Raw genomic sequence first — 19013 nt, forward strand, 5'->3', positions numbered from 1 at the left:
GTGTCTCTTTTTTCGCGATCAGACGCAAATATTTTCGCGAATATATCGCTCTTATACGAAAGGAGATGCGGCGATCTCCGTATCTTGCCGCGATGGAAGACGAAGAAAGATAGAATTACGATCATCATTAAAAATCATAAAAAGAAATCGTAAAATATTGCAAAAAAAGACACTTTTTAGCAATCGTGAATTTATCTTTTCAAATAATATACATCAGCCTTTTATAGCTATTCCGTGAGAATTTTAATAATGTCTAGACTAACAAAATAAATCAAAAAACAAAATTTAATATATCTAAATAAAATCAAAATAAAGTGGATACTTCTTCAAAAAAATATTGTTGCACATTTTTCAAAGCTCTATTTTATAAGAATTTCAATATTATATATATATTAATATATAATATATATATATTATACAATATATTAATATATATTATAATAAACTTTATATATATATATATATAAAGTTTAAAGGAAACTAAAAAAAAGTCTAAGAAAATAAAATTTAATATATCCGAATATATATATAAGGATAAATTAATAATTATCATATTTTTTAATAAAAAATATTCGGGAGTATAATATAATGTTAAAAAACGTCGAGTATTACGTACAGTGCTTTCTTTAAAGAGACACCAACCAGCCACATTTGCTGACGCACGCAAAGCTGCCTGTTCTGCGACATTTACCGTTGATGGTTCTCTTAACGAACGATATTGTACGACAGAACGTAAGTATTAAATTTGTTCGCGAGATCCCCATAATACCGTGATCATCCTAAAAGCGATCAGCGCCCATTTCAATAAATGACGAATCACATATATCGGATCGTAGGATATACTTATGTAAAGTATCACGGGCGCTTTGATTTTCGAGCGGTCGATCGGTACGTTAGAGATGGGCGCTATTTTTATCACCGTTGCAAAATGATGCGTGCAAAATCCTTGGAAATAAATTATTCTTATTTTTTTATTTTTTTTAATTTATCAATCACGCGAGAAATACATGGGATAATTGAGAGAATCTAAACAAGTCTACAATTAATTTAATCGCGATGAACTAAAAAGGAATCGTCTACACTATCGTTTGTAAACTATAATTAAATATAAAAATATATTTACAAAAAGCTTAGAATACTCGCAGTTAGTACTATGCCAATACTCGTGCTGAGAACATTCATCACGACCAAAAGAGAAACCTTTCTAATGCGTGAAGTTCGCATTCCTCCAAACCAAAGGTAATCGATTTGTTACGAATAATAAAACGAAAGCGAGGTCACGTCCCGTGTGAATATACGACGAAAACAAAACACACATTTATCCGCGCGCAACTTTTGCGATTCGTTGTCGATAACGTGCGTTATACTCGGTGCGCATCGCGACGTTAACGCACGCGTGACAGATCGGACGAGTCATTCGCGTCGCAGAACAGGCGAATCTTATATATATTATACCATTCTTCTCGAGGATGCGAAAGAACGGGGGTTGGCTTTCGCGTTTACCTAACGTCGACGCGTTTAACATTATCGATCCAAAACCAAGAATGGGCCCACTCCCCCGTCCTTCATCGTCATCGGGGGCAATCGGATCTACGCGGGCCTCAGTAGGCCCGCAGTCGCACCTCCATCTCGGGGTCCTGGCGATGCGGCAGGTGGGGCTCGATACCGGTGGCGGTGGCGCCGGTCGCGCCCGCGCCGCCCACGTGTCGGCTGTGGTGGCCGTGATGGTGATGATGATGGCTCGCCGCGTGATGCGTATCGTGATGGTAATGATGATTAAGATGCGGCGGTTGCGCGGCTGACGCCGCGCCGCTACGATAGGCACGCTGCTTCTCTTCGAAGTCGCGTAGCCGCTGATTGTAACGCTCGAGCTGATCCCGTAGCAGCGCATCTTCCTCGGCGGCGCGCTCCTCGTCGTACTCGAGGCACCCGACGCCGTCCAGCCGATCCAGATCTATCCAACCGCGCCACCTCACGCATACACCGTTCATGATGAGATGCGAGCGCAGATGTACCTGAAACACCCGCAATCGGCGGGATGGAAAATTTCAATGCCGATGCTGCGTCCACGTGTGGAAACGTAGATACTCGTCGGTCTCGATGTATGGTAGATGATTGGGATGCTCCTTGGGAAGGTCTTGGATAGTCTTGGATTGATGGAACATTTCCGGCTTGACGAGGTTTCGATGATGGAAGGACTTCGGATGCGTCTTGAGATGGCTTTACGTTGTGCGATCTTTCGTTGGACTTGAAAGTTGGATGTAGGATGATGGGAGAACGGATACGAGAGAGAGAGAGAGATTCAAATATTTTTCAATATTGCAAATAGAAAGATTTTTCATATATCTAACAGGGTTGGGAAAGTTACTTTATAAAAGTAACTCGTTACCGTTACCGTTATTTTTTCTAAAAAGTAACTCGTTACCGTTACAGTTACTAAAAAGTAACGAGTCGTTACAATTTCCGTTACTTTTTTACAATACAAACTAATAAATTATTTTGCGTAAGAAAAACTTTTAAAAAATTGTAAGCAAGATTTCATTCAAGGTTTATTACAAAATAAATGATTAAATTTTATCGAAATTCTTTATTAAATTTTAATAAAATTTGTTGCTCCATAGTATCATCATTTAAATGCCCTCTTTGTGGTGTTAATACAGAGCCACCGATGCTAAACATTCTTTCTACAGATGCACTGCTTGGTAGAGCTGTATTATATTTAATAAAAAGTTTTTTAAGTTTTCGATAGTCGTTTAACATTTCTATATTACAATTATTTGATTTTAAAAACCGTTGCAATTCTTCTTCTTCAGATTCATTTTGCACCGTTTTTTGCTCAAAAATGAAAAAATCATCGCGATCGTCAGATTTTCCAGCTTTTGAAGAATTTTCAGTTGATCGGATTCCCAATAAATCCTCCAAGTAATTTTCAGCACGTTTTCTTTTTTCTCCGGTTAACCAGTTTAACTTAAATTTTGCATGTAAACATGCTGCTATTATTAATTCTTTTGTTTCAAATATTGTAAGAAATCTAAAATCAAATATAGTAAATTAAGCGACATTGTTTGTTTTATTGAAATTAATACTTTTGAATCAATAGTTTAAAATAAAATAATATTTTTCAATTAAATCCTTATTTAAAATTAAATAACATATGTATTAATCAAATTAATAAGTTACCTTTTATTTAAACCTTGCTGAATAGCTTCAACTAACGAATGGCAATCTATAAGGTCAGATTCATCGAGATTTTCTAATTTTCGTTGCAAGGTACTTAGAACTGGTAGTAAATGGGATTACAACATAATAAGAATGCTAATTGGTCGATTTGCTTACGGCTTTACGGTTAAGATAAAAATTTTATCACGCACAATAGCAAGAATAATATCTTAAATAAATGAAAAAATTTGAAAAAAGTAACGATAAAAGTAACTGTTAAATTCGTTACTCGTTACCGAAAAATGTAACGAAGTTACTTTTTCCGTTACAAATAAAATTTGTAACGCCATTACCGTTACAGTTACCGAAAAAAAGTAACTGTAACGGTAACGGCGTTACAAGTAACGCGTTACTTCCCAACCCTGATATCTAACAATAAATATATAAACTTATATAGAATAAAGTTTTTCGTAATAATGTATAAAAATTACATCTTTTATAGTATAAGATATAAATATTATTTCTCTTCTCTTTTCAAAAATATATATATAAAAAAAAATATATTATTAAATTATATTTAAATTCAAATTATTTCTCATCATTTTTTTAATTCAATTAGCAATATCATTATCGTAATCACGCGTGTTATGTTTTTTTTTTTTTTTTTCAATCGTTAATATGAAATAATTGAAACAATCAATTGAAATGTTTCGATTGCTAGTCCGAACGATACTATTGGACTCAACGCGTTATTTCTCGATATTTATATGCGCGAAAAAATGACGAGGCCCGTCGATTCTCTCTTCGAGGCCGATATCGGCTCGCTCACGGCAACCTCTTATGACTTTTCTTTTTTTTAAATCCATCGGCGTGGCTTGTAGGAGGGCTCCATTATGGGCGACTACCCGCAAGTTTCAATCATGTGCCCCGTTCTCTCGTTCCCCCAAAGCCCCCTTTTCAACTCGTGTTCGACAACGGCGAACGCTTCTTATTTCCGGAGAGCGATTACGTAGATTGGAAGGTACGAGACTTCGCGGTCTCTCCGTCTCCGAGATGAGAGATTGAAAGAGGCGAGGCTGCGCCTGGTACGTCTACTTGTATAAGAAATCAATTACAAGCAAAATTCTTTATAGTACTCGTGCAATCCGCGCTATAAAATCTAATCATGCAACACAGCTATTATCTCGAGTATCTCGACTCGTTTGAAATCTTTATTATAACAATCGAAAAATTCTATTCTAATCAGTTGATCGAACATTGAATATTTTAATGCCGAATTTACTGCAGAAATTTATCAGTTAATGTATCGTTATAAAAATTAATTTATTAAGCTAATTTCCTTTCCTCTCAATTTTCTTAAAATACATGACAAAATTATGAAGATCATATATATATATAATAAATTCAAATTATTTACTTACTATATATTAAAAATAGAAAAAAAAAATTATGGTACTTAATTATATATATAATAGAACTTTGTGAAAATTATCGTGTTATATTTATGACTATTAATTAAGACTGCCGCGCGGTGTTTTCCGAGGAAAATCTAAATGAATGGCTCTCGAAAAACGATTACTGGCTTCTGCGCCGACACACAGTGCTATTTTATTTTCTGGCAAACGACCCGACTTCCGGTCGCCCCGCCACGGAGCCCAGATATTATTACGAGGTGAAGAGCGCGCTCGGGGAAAACCAGTCGAGACAATATTTAGGATCCTGACGTAATGAACGGCGACACACAATTAATAAAATGACTTCAAACGCTGAGCGATTATTCCGCGTATAACATTCTTATTTCTCATATATCTATATAGAGAGATATATATTTAATTTAATTTAAAACACGATGTAATTTAATCTTTGAAATTAAAATAATATACAATCTAATTTAAACATCAGTGTGATAAATGATACATTTATTGATAAATTTCTATAATACATAAATTTCCACGATACAACTTATTTTTCCAAATTATTTCGTTGTCCGTGTAAAAGTTTTCGTAGATTGAAATTTTCAAAAAATAATCTTTCTTTTTCTGTTTTGGCACGACGTTATTGCGCCCGTTATTCTCCAAGTCGTCAAAATGATAAAATCTTGTTAGCAAGGATATATGTATAGAGACGGGTACGTTTATAAAACGCAATTAGTTGGGTGTGAGATTCGCGTGAACGAACAAACGAGCGCCTCGCCGACGGAGAGGTAAATCGACGTTACATCTCGTTTCATTCTTACAGCTGTACCGCTGACAATGCACGGCGGGGCGCATTTTTATGCACTAATAATCGAGGCCACGGGGTGTGCGACAACGCGGGGCGCAAACGGGGCCTTAAACGTTTTCGATAATCGAATCGCTCGCGGCCCTTTGAATCTCAAAGGGCTCGAGAGAGAGCTTCCGGTTTTCGCTTCTCGAAAAAAAAAAAAAAAAAATTGCGTCACTCTCTTTCAATGAAATGAGATAAGATAAAAATCAATTCTCTCTCGCATTTCTCTATGTTCGAGTTTAATTTCAAGGCGCGCTTTTATCGCAGTATTCTCTCTCTCGAGGCGGAAAGTTTCGCCTTCGCGCAATCTGATGTATATTAATGCCGGCTTTTTCCAGGTAAGGCGAGCCGGAAATATTAAATCTTACGCGGCATGCATATTAAGGTAAGTATGAAACGCAAGTGACGTAAGAGCGTAACGGGGAAAATACCTCGGGATTTTTCGACACAAAAATATCTACGGTACATTTCTCATTGTAAAATCGCGAGTTATCTCTTAACGATCTCTATCATATATATTTATCCATGCAGAATCACACGCGCGAACATATATTATTTTATTTTATTTTTTTTTATCCGGGTAAAATTTAATTTGTAATAAAAAAATTATAGAGAAATATTCATGATATATTTATATATATAGAGGGTGTCCCATTTTAATCTCCTCAGGCAAATATCTCAAAAACCAAGCCCGGAAGAGAAAAATGTTTCGGACAAAAGTTGTTTGGTTTCGAGGGGGCCATAAGACGGTGCCATTGGTTTGACCTTGGAAAATCATTTGAAGGTCATGTGAAGGTCAACTTTAAAATCTTAAATAGAAACCCCCATTTTTTATTTAGAGTTCTTGCAGCTGACATCGAGAGCTTTCCAAAACACTATAATAAAGTATTTTTTCATTAAGTACTTTTTGAGTTATTTTATATTTTAATCTGACATATTTTGATATAAAAAATAAAATATTTCGTAAAATATTCAGTTTTCGATAATCTTACCGTAATACTTTTATCTACAGAATAATGAGACAAATTAATTAGTACCAAAAAAAAACAAATAATTGTTTAAAAAAATACATTGTAAATAATTTTCTTAAAAACAATTATTTTTTTTATACTAATTGATTTGTCTCATTATTCTGTACATAGAAGTATTACGGTAAGATTATGAAAAACTAAATATTTTACGAGATATTTAATTTTTTATATCAAAATATGTCAGATTAAAATATAAAATAACTCAAAAAGTACTTAATAAAAAGATACTTTATTATAGTGTTTTGGAAAGCTCTCGATGTCAGCTACAAGAATACTAAATAAAAAATGGGGGTTTCGGTTGAAGATTTTAAAGTTGACCTTCACATGACCTTCAAATGATTTTCCAAGGTCAAATCATTGTCACCTTCTTATGGCCCCCTCGAAACCAAACAACTTTTGTCCGAAACATTTTTCTCTTCCTAGCTTGGTTTTTGAGATATTTGCCTGAGGAGATTAAAATGGGACACCCTGTATATATAAAATATTAGTTTCTTGTAAAGTTTCCTTGTTAATTTACATTTATATACATTGACGAGAGAGGAATATATTTATACTCTTAGAAATCATATGTCGTTGTTTAACGGATTCAAACAATCTGAATATCCTTACTCGCGATAATATTCTCCTTTACACCCGACATCGCGAGACGAATCGTCGAGGACATATGTATATTCCGAGCGAGAGACGAGTCGCAAAAACTAGACACGGCGTGGATCGACGAGGAGAGGAATAAACGATATATACGTCATTAGTCATCGCCGATCGCCTTCCTCGTTCTCACGAGGAAACAGAACGGTAGTAGAAAACATTTGTTTTTCTCCGCTCCTTCTGATATTCTGCTTACGGGCGTGACGAACATTATCGTTGCATAATAGTCGGCGATATTTAAACGCGCGCGTCGCAACCCTTTCTAATTTGCATTAGCGAGCCGAGAAAAAAAGCGAGAGAGAGAGAGAGAGAGAGAGAGAATAGAAACGAGCGCGGCGCATTGGATGAAGGAAAGGGGTGAAAAATCGGCGGCAAGGGCGAACGAAGGACTCCCGAATGTCCCGAGACAAACGACCGGCTATTTCTCGCCGGCCCTTTTGTTTCTCAGTGGGCGTCGCTGCCGGCGCCTTTTTGCGCCTGGTCCACTACACCCGTGAACGCCGGGCCCCGGGAACATTCGTCAACCGATATCCCGGTAGAAAGGACGACGACGACGACGAAGCGAGGGGGTCAGCATGGCGGGTCGTGATCCTTTGTCTCTCGCTCGGGATCCAGTTCTACGTACGTTTAATTTTTACGAGCAGGATGCGCGCGGCCGTCGCGTCCGACCCAGTTTACGAACTATAAATTTTATGATTCTTAAGGGTGTACTTGGGGCCAAGAAGGGGCCTCGCTGCGATCGTTGCTCGGAAATTGTAGCTTCTTTTTTCTTCGAGATATTTCCCGTAACCTTTGAAATTTCTCTCCCTTTCGCATTTTCCTAGATAATATTTTGACATAAAGTCGACTTTATAAACTATCTTTATATAAAATCTAAAGTTGCCCGAAATTATTTTCTGCGATTCTACGCATTCTAGAATTAACTAGGGAGCAACTAGGAAGCTAATACATTTCGGAGTATTCTTTTTTTAATCTTCGCATCGCTTCGATAGCTTCGTTTTATCGCGCGAATCAGCTGCTCTCGATCGGCGAAGGGTTAAAAAGGCTCTCTGTCATTATCGTGCACCGCACGCGCGTTTTATCTCGATCGCGGATCTCGTCCTTAATTATTGCGTCGCGCTACGGGGCACATTGGCACGCACAATGAACGAGGACACGTGTGGTCGCGCGCCGCTCTTTATTCCTTCGCTCACATTGTCGATTAAAACAAAAAGCAGGCCGCGGGTTGTCCCGTAAACAACGCGCGCAGAACCTAATGAGTCGTTTCCGATCCAACCTTTTTTTTTTTTTTTTTTTCCAAAAAGGAGACAGAAGCTTGAAGGAGATATGAAAGAGACTGTGAGGACGAAGAATAAAAGTGCTACGATATCAACCGCGATATTGCGGTTTTTTAAATACGATTAATGATGTAATATTTATATTATACTTTGATATATTTGTCTGATATCATACAGATATTTTTGAAATCCAAATCTGAGGAAAAGATTTGGAAGAAAAAATGCTTCATTTATAAATGAGTTATGAAAAAAGTTGACATAAGCGAGGCAGGGTCTCGAAAATTCGGATGGGACGAGAGCGAGAATCCTGCAGAGGATTGGCAGGATACTAGGACTTTGCGTTCGACCTTTGCGAGAGACAGAGATTTACGAACCATTATACATATATACCGGGTGACTGGCGGAGCGGTCTCGGGGCATCTGGTGGCGGGTCACGTTTGACAGATTTCGGAGAGCGCTAATTGTCACTGTTATCCACTAATAGTAACGTGGCTTTTACTTCCCCGACACTTATGGCTCGACGGAATGACGCAAAAGGACGATGCTCTCGATCTCGAAAGATATTCAAACCGGAAATTCATTCGCCCGAAATTCTTTTTATTTTTCCGAAAAGAATCGCAATCTTCGTCATATATAAAATATATAATCGCATATATAATTTATGCGTGAAATAAGCCCTACACAATAGTGACAATAGTCTGTATAAAAAATATAACTTATAAGATAAGATGAAATAGATTTATATCGTTTTTTTTTTTTTTATCAAAAATAGTATGTATAAAAATTACGAGGGATGCAATTAAATAGTACACAACGATGGAGAGGGTTCGCGAAAAGATCAGCGCGCGCATTTTGCAAAATGGCGTCGCAAAGACGGCGCTATTGATCGCGATGGCAACATCGAGAGGCGTCGGCAACGGCGTCGGCGGATGAGGATGTCTCATCGATGATTTAAATTTAAATAAAAACATATATTAAAAAAAAAAAAAAAAATGACGTACTTTTGAAAAATTGTGAATCCACACTCTCAGAAAGGATTTCCGATAACGAGACAAAAAATATTCTCGACATATTTAATCGTATCGCAATCTTATGCGGTATAAAAATAAAATTAATTTTAAAATTAAATCAATAATTCCTTTTCTTCTCTCACGAATTAAATAAGATCGTCTTACTATCTTGAGACAAGAGTAACATATACAAATCTAAGCTTATATATTCTTGCATTTAGAATAACTCGATGTTAGATCGCTACAAATTTCCATCGTCATCTTTGTGAGAAAATTAACGGGATAGCACCAAGAGCATTTTATTCTAGATTTAAGAATTTTCCATTTAAGATTAAAATATTCCTTTTTCAATAATAAATATGATTGTCCCTATATCGATCCTATTTTATGATAGATTGAAGAGTAAAATAGCATTAGATCCGGAAATCTTTTCTGTGGGTGCACTTTTCTAAAATAGTAATCTTCGATTTAAACCGATTTGTCGATCATTCTCGATCGCTGATACATTTCAATCTCCTATTTCCGTTTCTCGACGTAACACGGAGATAAATTGGGCCAGTTGTTTGCGTGTATGTATGTGTGTGTGTGTGCCGTTTAAACGAGAATGGACCCCCGCGGAGAAGCGGGGCCTGAGATTCCCGGCAACCGGATGCGGGGGTGACACGTTGGCGCCATTGTCCGAGAAGTGCCAGTCGGTCGGCGGATACTAAATTACGGACGCGCGCGCGTAAGGTAAACGTTGTTAGGGGCCGGATTCTCGTTCCTAACGGCCCCTAATTTACCCGCTCGTACGACCCAATTATGACCGCACAATCGGCTTTCGTCGAAAACCGAAAAAAGCACCGCCGCTCCGAGATTCCGACCCACGCGGTCCAAGTCTCACTTCGTCGAAAAATGTGAAAATCTATTCTTTTGTAAATCTTCTTTACGCAATATCCCTCACGTGTGATATTTCGCAATATTTATAAATCTGTACTCCGAAAGGAATAATGTCATTCTAATATTTTTTTTTACATTTTATTCACGTCTTTCTAAATGTAATGTTTTAAGAGAGAAAGATCCTTTTTTTAAATTTCTATATTTAACTTCAATAGAGAAATTCCATTTCTTCCATTAAATTCATTAAATTTCGTATAAATTAATTTATTTGTTCTTATATAAAATTTTGTAATATTCAAGCCTGTGTGAATTCTATAATGGAGAACGGGAGAATTATGAGAATCATTTGCGGTCTGCTGTGATGACATGGTCGAGACTGGAGAGTTGCGAGAATAATCTTACAAAAGGATGGTGTCGACTTACCTTGCCGTGCTCCTTGTCAAAATCACAGTCGCAGGGATCGACGGCATAGTTCCCGGATGCGTTTCCAAAAACGAGCTGAAGATTGGTACCCGTCGCCGCAAACGCGATCTCCGTGTGGCCTTCTCGACAGCCATTTTGAAAACGTACTTGCCGTTCTTCTTGCGGTCGATCTCTATAACCCGTATATCTCACCTGTAAAAAGAAAAGGCAAAAATATTATTATTAATAATATATATCGATACGAACACTTATCACGGGGGCGCAAAATGAGGAAGCGCGAGCAACACACACACATTTATCTCAAGATATATACCAAAGAAGATTAATTTGTGAATTTTAAGATCCTATACTTCTTCGATCCTTTATACCTTTTGCACTAAATTTACATGTAATTTTAAATTTTATATTTAATTAACGTCCCTCAAGCATAATCACTTCGTGAAAATAAAATATATATATACAATATAAAAAAAAAAAAAAAAACACAATCATCATAAATGTCGTAATCATACAGAATCAAAGCAAAAAATTTTCAAAGCGATCAAATCGCTTTTAAAGCAATTCAATTACTTTTTAATAATAATTTTTTAATAATTATCAAAAAAACTTTTTAAACAATTTGTTTCTATGACAAAATCTCGTGTGTATCGATTCTCGAATATCATTTTAAAAGTTTCTCCAGGATTCCAAGCCGTCTGATTCACAGAGGTAAGATTATCAAACGACGGAGCAATCATTGCCCGACGTGATTCGAAGGTTAGAGAAATTCGAAGAAAAGACAACATTCCTACGGCATGATATTACGTATTTCCAGGTCGACATAGAAACGAGGGAATCCTTTACCGTCGTTTCGAGATTTTTCCCTACGCATTGTGCGCCAACGTAAATTGAAAGACATTTCTCGCGATATCTATTGAAAGTGATCAGCCAGAATTAATAAAAAAATTTAATGTTGATTTTAACGAGGCAATAATTATTCCTAGAATAAATACAATATATAATTGGAACCTAAATATTAACACAAGCGCAATAAATACAATATTATTTAAGAGATTTTGAAAAAAAAAAAAAAAAAAAAATTATTCTGCGATTGTTATTGGTATTTTCTTTTGTTAATTTCTGAAATAATATATCGCATAGATCTGATATAGCTGTCGTATAATCATAAATATCGATTATCCTATATTCTAAAAATATAATGTATTACAAAATGAAATAAACAATAAGTGTAAAATACTCTTGTAGTATTCTTTGATATTAACATTGTTTGTATATGTAAACACAAATATCCGCAAAGATATTTATATATGTAGTGAATTCGATTGAGACGAAGCTCAGCACGCATATCTGAATATTTAAAGTCCTTTTTTTCTCAAAAGCAAAAGCCTCGTGTGAAAAAATATTATTCTACATTTTCGACTTATTTTTTTCGTATATAGAATCACCTCCTTCCCGCTTGTACCAGCAGTTCCGAGACACCCTGTATATCTCTATCACATTTTTTTTTTTTTTTTAGTTTAAAAAAATCGAAAGCACGTTTGACATAATACTCTATTCTTTCATAAGTCAAAAAGATATTCCTACAATATATTATACGCGTGAGAAAAATATGTTAATTCTTTCGACATAAGGATTATGTCTCGTGACATTCACGTCTTTCCGTTTCCTTGTATATTTCCTCTTAAGAATTATCGCGAGCTCAACGATTCCTGCATATTTATCGACGCAAATATTATGGTTTCCTCTTAAAAATATCGACGATTCTCACGTATTAATTGTATTTCGAGCATCGTTTAACCCCCCCGCAAATCTATCCTCTTTCATTCTCTCTTTAAAAATATTTTCACGATTCCGATATTAAAGAAAGATTAAATAAAAGAGAAAAATAATTACTGATGAATTCTTGAAAAATTAATTTTCCTCCATATTTTTTTATTTTCTTTCTCGCGCGTTCCTCCCAGAGAGACTCACCTCGCTCTCGCGGCTCAGTCTCCTAAAAAGCTCGTCGCTCTCGAATTTGGACTTCTGGTCAGGTACGACCCGCGGCATCTTGAAGACGAGCCGGGGCGGTCGCGGTTGTTCATAGAGACCCATCCCGTCGAAGGGCAACACGCCGACGCCGGCGTGCTCGCTCATGGTATGCATCATCCTCGTCGTCGAGTGTTAACCGGTGCCTCCTAGACGATATCTCTTCTCTCCTTCGCGAACGCGAGCTTCGATCCGTGTCCCGATTATCACTATACTACTCGCGCCTATTCTCGCGAGAGAAGGATCAATTTTGAAAAAAGAAGTCGCTCGATTAGAACGAGATATGAGGATTTTCTCGAGGACTACTCTTCTCGCGCCGATATCACGATCACGATCCCGGATATCCGCGAGAGGAGAGACACTCCGACACTCGCGCCCACGATCCACACTTTGCGATGTCTCGTCGGAGACTGGAGTCCCTGGAGACGGGGGGCCCCCTCGTGCTGGGTTCTCGCTCGCGCCCGGGAAATCGACACGCCCCCGAACCGCCCCTCGATTCTCTCGTTCTCCCACCCTTGAAATCATGGGCATCTCTCGAGCGGACCGTTTATCAATCTGGCCAATCAGCCAGCCAGCTCGAACTCTCGATTCAGCCCACCGGAGCTGGGCCTACACCCGGAACGGTGAGAGCTCGTGCACCCCGAGGAGTGCCGACGACCGAGAGGGTGAAAGCCCGGCAATCTGGCCTCATGATTTTATAAATGGTGACGGGGGAGCGTTGTGCGTCGCGCCCGGATTCAGCCTCGCGAGACGTTTATTTTCAAAGCGCCACGAAGCGTGCTTTATTTTCCCTTTAAACGGGGAATAGAATCGAATGATATATGAGACTCTCGACAAAAAAAAAAAAAAAAAAAAAATTACACGATTTTTTGAAAGTACCCCACGATGTTTGTGGCAATAATCGGAGAATTCTCGTTTACAAGTTTTTCTTTCATTTTTTTTTTTTTTTTTTTTTTGATCGTAAAATAATCTCAAATCTTAGAATTATAAGCACATTCTCGAATACATATGTTTTTCAATCAACTCGACAAGCTAAATTCGTGCAATTATCCGAGAATTAAGAATTCCGAGTTCTGAAACTCTTATATTCGTCTCACGAAAAGTTTTTTTTACAAAGGATCATTTCTATAGATAATTCGCATCCGTAAATATCTATCTAGCGAAAAAGAAATCGAATCTAAACTATAATATATAGTCGAAGAATTTAAAATATGAATATTTCCCCCTCCCCCCCCCCCGCTCCCCCCCCTCCCGAAAAACACCCATAAAAAAACATCTTCTTTTCGAAGGGGATGCACGCCTGCATAAAAGTATACGGGGATTGGCTTGGCTGACCCTTTATAGAGATACGTGTCGAGCGCGAAGGACGGGTGAAGAGGGGGGGGGGGGAGGGGGGAAATGCCCAATTCGGCAACAGAGCGCCTACTTAGGTAGCGTAACACGCCGCGTGTGTATATCCCCCTCGAGGGAAGAGATCTTCATCGTCTCTCTCTCTCTCTTTCGAGTGGCGGGGGGCTCATCCATTTGAGAGGATCATTGTCGAGGATCCGCGCGCGATTAAGATCAACGACCCTCCCCCGGCGAGCGCGCGATCCGCAGCGTTTAACGGCCATGGAGATATCTGTATGTATCCTTTTCTCTTTCTCCCTTTTTATCCAGCTCTCAGCCCCGCCGACATCGACAATGTTACAATTCCGGTTCTCCAATTTCACCGTTAACCCTCGATACATTTATAACAATAAGAGTAAAAAAAATAGAGACGTCGGTAATTTTTTTTTTTTTTTTTTTTTTAATTTCTTCGTATCGCAAAAATAAAAAGTATGATAAAACGAATAGCTGACTTAAATTATCCATCTCGTTCACTAGATTAGATTCTATGAATCTATATTATTAATTATTCTAATTTTTTTTGTTATATTATTAATATATAATATATTTTCCAATTATTTATATTATTAATTATTATTAATTATTCTTCGTTGTATCTATTTATTTACATACGAAGAGTTTTCACATTTTTTTTTTTCTGCGAAAGTTCGCAAGAGCGATAAATAAACGCATTACACGAGAACTAAGAATCTAAGTAAGAATTTCTAACCACGAAGAAGAACCGTTGTATTCTTTATCGCATTGGTTTCTTGGAAAGCAATGACTCTCCGACTGGCAGAAGGATGCGTTTGCAGTTTTTAAAAACATAGAAGAGAGTTGTAAGACAACAAGATATATCTTATACAAGATGTGTTCAAGACTCGAAAAAATATTGTTAACTTCCGCAGGTAGGATACGCTTCCTTAGTAGCGGCTAACCTTCGCAGAGTTTCTTTTTTTTTTTTTCTTTCTTTTTCTTTTATGGCGCAATATTTTACGTAGCGCAATTTAAGAACGGTAAACCTTAAGTTCTATAGATGCTTTGTGTTTTATTTGATTTTATTGCTCCGTTTGCCGCAATGCTGACCGCCATTCTCTCTTCCACTTTCTATTTTTCCGAAGCTGTGTATCTTCCCTTTCGGCCAACTAGCGCTATTTACCGAGCGCACATGTTTTTTTTTTTTTAATGCCTAAAAAAGATTTGATGCGTTTCCTAAAAGATTTTGAATTTTCTTTTCCATAACGAGTCTCCTTCGAAATTGTGCGCCGCGTCGTTTGACATGTGTCACTCGCATGAATATTAAAGCGCGATGAAAGGAATTTGACGCGCGCGTCTCGGATGGAGAAGAGCGAATCTCCGCCTTCCGGCGTGCATCATTGGTCCAGGGACTTTCGCCAATCGCAACCTCCCGACACGAAGGGAGGAAAGTACACGCGTCACGCACACGGATGGATATGATACGCAGTTGACTGCGTAAAATGCTGCTCGAGCGAGAAGGATGAAGAAAAACATGGTACGTCGCTGATCCGTTTTCCTATATCGTCTCGAGGGATTAGCTTCTTCGCTCTCATTTCTACATAAATACACATATGTCTATGTCTATGTGTGTGTGTATGTGTGTGTACGAAGTAACGTGAAAATCTTTTATCTCATCTCATTAATTTACAATTTACGCTCGCGGAAATCTATACGTTCTGGCATTTCGTCACATCAAATCTAGAGTGAAATTGCGATCTCAATTTAGCAATCAATTCGGAAAAATTCTAGCTAAACGTGTGTTGAAATTTTCTAATCACAGTTACAAAATATAGATTTAAAAAAAAAAAAGAAAGAAAATTTAATTAATTACGGGATCTCAATTTTATGTCATATTTGATATATACATATACATTAATATTCATCTACACGATGAAAATTATCCTTATTACATAAAAAAAATGATTTTCTTAATTCTATAAATCTAAAAGAAATAAAAAAATAAAAAGAAAACCGTTTATATAATTATCCGGAAATTATTAGTTGCATTAATAATATACTCGATTCTCGATAAAGTCCGCGTGTTTCTCGCGCGCCGAAATGCGACGGAGATCAATATCATCAGGTTTCCGTTGCCAGAGAGACTTGGAAACTCGCGCTATACATTGTAAACATCCTCGCGCCATCAAAATATGCAAGGATGTCGAGCCGAGGAAGAACGCTATGCGAGGACGAGCCTTCCTGGCGACGTAGAGCCTATGAGCGTCATCGTTCTAGAGTGAGTACTCGTGCGAATTATATAAATTTCAATCTTTCCCTCTTTAATGGAATCTGCTCAATATTTCATTCATCAATGTCTCTTTCGTTCTCGGAAGCTTCGAGAATGCGACAAAAGCTCAAATATTGCCGCAGGAACAATCAAATGCAATTGCAGATTAATATTTAATAATAGCTAAAATCAGGGTTGGGAAGTAACGCGTTACTTGTAACGCCGTTACCGTTACAGTTACTTTTTTTCGGTAACTGTAATGGTAATGGCGTTACAAATTTTATTTGTAACGGAAAAAGTTACTTCGTTACATTTTTCGGTAACGAGTAACGAATTTAACAGTTACTTTTTTCAAATTTTTTGATTTATTTAAGATATTATTCTTGCTATTGTGCGTGATAAAATTTTTATCTTAACCGTAAAGCCGTAAGCAAATCGACCAATTAGCATTCTTATTATGTTGTAATCTCATTTACTACCAGTTCTAAGTACCTTGCAACGAAAATTAGAAAATCTCGATAAATCTGACCTTATAGATTGCCATTCATTAGTTGAAGCTATTCAGCAAGATTTAAATAAAAGGTAACTTATTAATTTGATTAATACATATGTTATTTAATTTTAAATAAGGATTTAATTGAAAAATATTATTTTATTTTAAACTATTGATTCAAAAGTATTAATTTCAATAAAACAAACAATGTCGCTTAATTTACTATATTTGATTTTAGATTTCTTACAATATTTGAAACAAAAGAATTAATAATAGCAGCATGTTTACATGCAAAATTTAAGTTAAACTGGTTAACCGGAGAAAAAAGAAAACGTGCTGAAAATTACTTGGAGGATTTATTGGGAATCCGATCAACTGAAAATTCTCCAAAAGCTGGAAAATCTGACGATCGCGATGATTTTTTCATTTTTGAGCAAAAAACGGTGCAAAATGAATCTGAAGAAGAAGAATTGCAACGGTTTTTAAAATCAAATAATTGTAATATAGAAATGTTAAACGACTATCCAAAACTTAAAAAACTTTTTATTAAATATAATACAACTCTACCATGCAGTGCATCTGTAGAAAGAATGTTTAGCATCGGTGGCTCTGTATTAACACCACAAAGAGGGCATTTAAATGATGATACTATGGAGCAACAAATTTTATTAAAAATTAATAAAAAATTTCGATAAAATTTAATCATTTATTTTGTAATAAACCTTGAATGAAATCTTGCTTACAATTTTTTAAAAGTTTTTCTTATGCAAAATAATTTATTAGTTTGTATTGTAAAAAAGTAACGGAAATTGTAACGACTCGTTACTTTTTAGTAACTGTAACGGTAACGAGTTACTTTTATAAAGTAACTTTCCCAACCCTGATATATATATATATATATATATATATATATATATATATATTTATCATTTTCGTAGGTCAAGACAGCCAAACCAACCGTAGACGTGAAACCTCCGGAGGGCAGACCTCACGTCTCGTTGAACGCAAAAAGATTGCAATTGGAGCGAGAACGCCAGGCGCGTATTCTCAGGGACAATTTTATCTTATTGAAAAAACTTGGCGATATCATGCACCGGAAGCGACGGATCGCGGAGGACACTCAACGGGTTCAATGGCAGGAATCTAGATGCGCGAGGACTCGTTAAAGAGACATGACATTGACATGATTTATATACAATATATTTCTTATATTTTTTGTGTATTTTATTTGCGACGTAAAAATAACATAATATGCAAATGTAACTTATCCGCTTGATTTTTGATCAATCTTGGATCTATAGCAGGCTTTTTCTTTTTTTCCCCGTTCTAAAAGTGTTACACGCGTTTATCTGTTGCATAAAATTCTAATAAACTTTTTCGGATTAAAAACTTATGTTATTAACTTATATCATATCAAAATAATCTTCTATGAATTTATGTTCGATGTGTATTAATGAGATGAAGTAATTTTACAAAATTTAACTTTCATCAAAATTAGAATTGTAATTAATCTGCATGTTTACATGAGTGTGAATGAATAATTGAAGAGACATTTCATATTTGAGACATCTCGTAAACGACATCATACGACCAACTAAGGCCATCTTGCGATAAAAATGTATAATACTAACTGGGAATTGAAAATAAATACGCCGGTGATATACATTTTTATCGCTAGATGACACTAGCGGTAAAAACGGACGTTACGAAAGAAAAATTCTAAAATTTTGCAAATATCGTTACGTAACGAGAATATCATAAAACTAATTACTATATATATATATATAATAAATGATAAATGATCTCGATAATGTATTCATATATAATTACGTTCAACTAATTAATAATAAATGTAAATAACAATCGCGTAATAAAAAATTCACGGTAATTACAAATAAGGACTATATCCCATTATTGCGCGTTATCAATTTTGCAGATCCCTCTTATTTGAATACGTAATCTAACCCAGCGATATGAAGGATAAGCTATATTATCACGAAAAAATTTCATAGTCATTATTTTTTCCGATTTAATTAGACGTAACAATGAATAAATCCAAGATAACGAGCGATAACTTAATCGTTTGTCTTCTTCTAAAAATGGCTGCCTAACCGATCTATCTCGTCCGACGCAAGAATAGCGATTTAAGCGCGAATACGCGACGAAATACAGCAGATAACATTCAAC

The 19013-nt window shown here is 36.4% G+C and overlaps 2 protein-coding genes across 3 annotated transcripts; one reads left to right on the top strand and one right to left on the bottom strand.

The window, feature by feature from the left end:
* Nucleotides 1-470: 470 nt before the first annotated feature.
* Nucleotides 471-13530, bottom strand: LOC138936322 (protein big brother). Its single transcript, XM_070301628.1, has 3 exons — nt 12664-13530; nt 10693-10884; nt 471-2015 (listed from the first exon to the last, which is right to left on the bottom strand). Exons 1-3 carry the CDS (start codon nt 12838-12840, stop codon nt 1602-1604), a joined length of 783 nt encoding a protein of 260 aa, XP_070157729.1. The 5' UTR covers nt 12841-13530; the 3' UTR covers nt 471-1601.
* A 2036-nt stretch (nt 13531-15566) lies between these two features.
* LOC138936315 (uncharacterized protein CFAP97D2-like) lies at nt 15567-18192 on the top strand. Of its 2 annotated transcripts, XM_070301616.1 has the most exons (3): nt 15567-15601; nt 16204-16342; nt 17765-18192. In XM_070301616.1, exons 2-3 carry the CDS (start codon nt 16265-16267, stop codon nt 17990-17992), a joined length of 306 nt encoding a protein of 101 aa, XP_070157717.1. In that variant the 5' UTR covers nt 15567-15601; nt 16204-16264; the 3' UTR covers nt 17993-18192. The 2 variants fall into 2 exon arrangements, with proteins under 2 accessions (XP_070157717.1, XP_070157718.1); XM_070301617.1 differs by lacking the exon at nt 15567-15601 and having other exon boundaries at nt 16128-16342.
* The last annotated feature ends 821 nt before the right edge of the window (nt 18193-19013 follow it).

Source organism: Polyergus mexicanus, unplaced genomic scaffold (assembly GCF_030449975.1).
Source record: "Polyergus mexicanus isolate NDT 795.1 unplaced genomic scaffold, iyPolMexi1.0 SCAF_9, whole genome shotgun sequence".
Classification (NCBI taxonomy): Eukaryota; Metazoa; Arthropoda; class Insecta; order Hymenoptera; family Formicidae; genus Polyergus; species Polyergus mexicanus.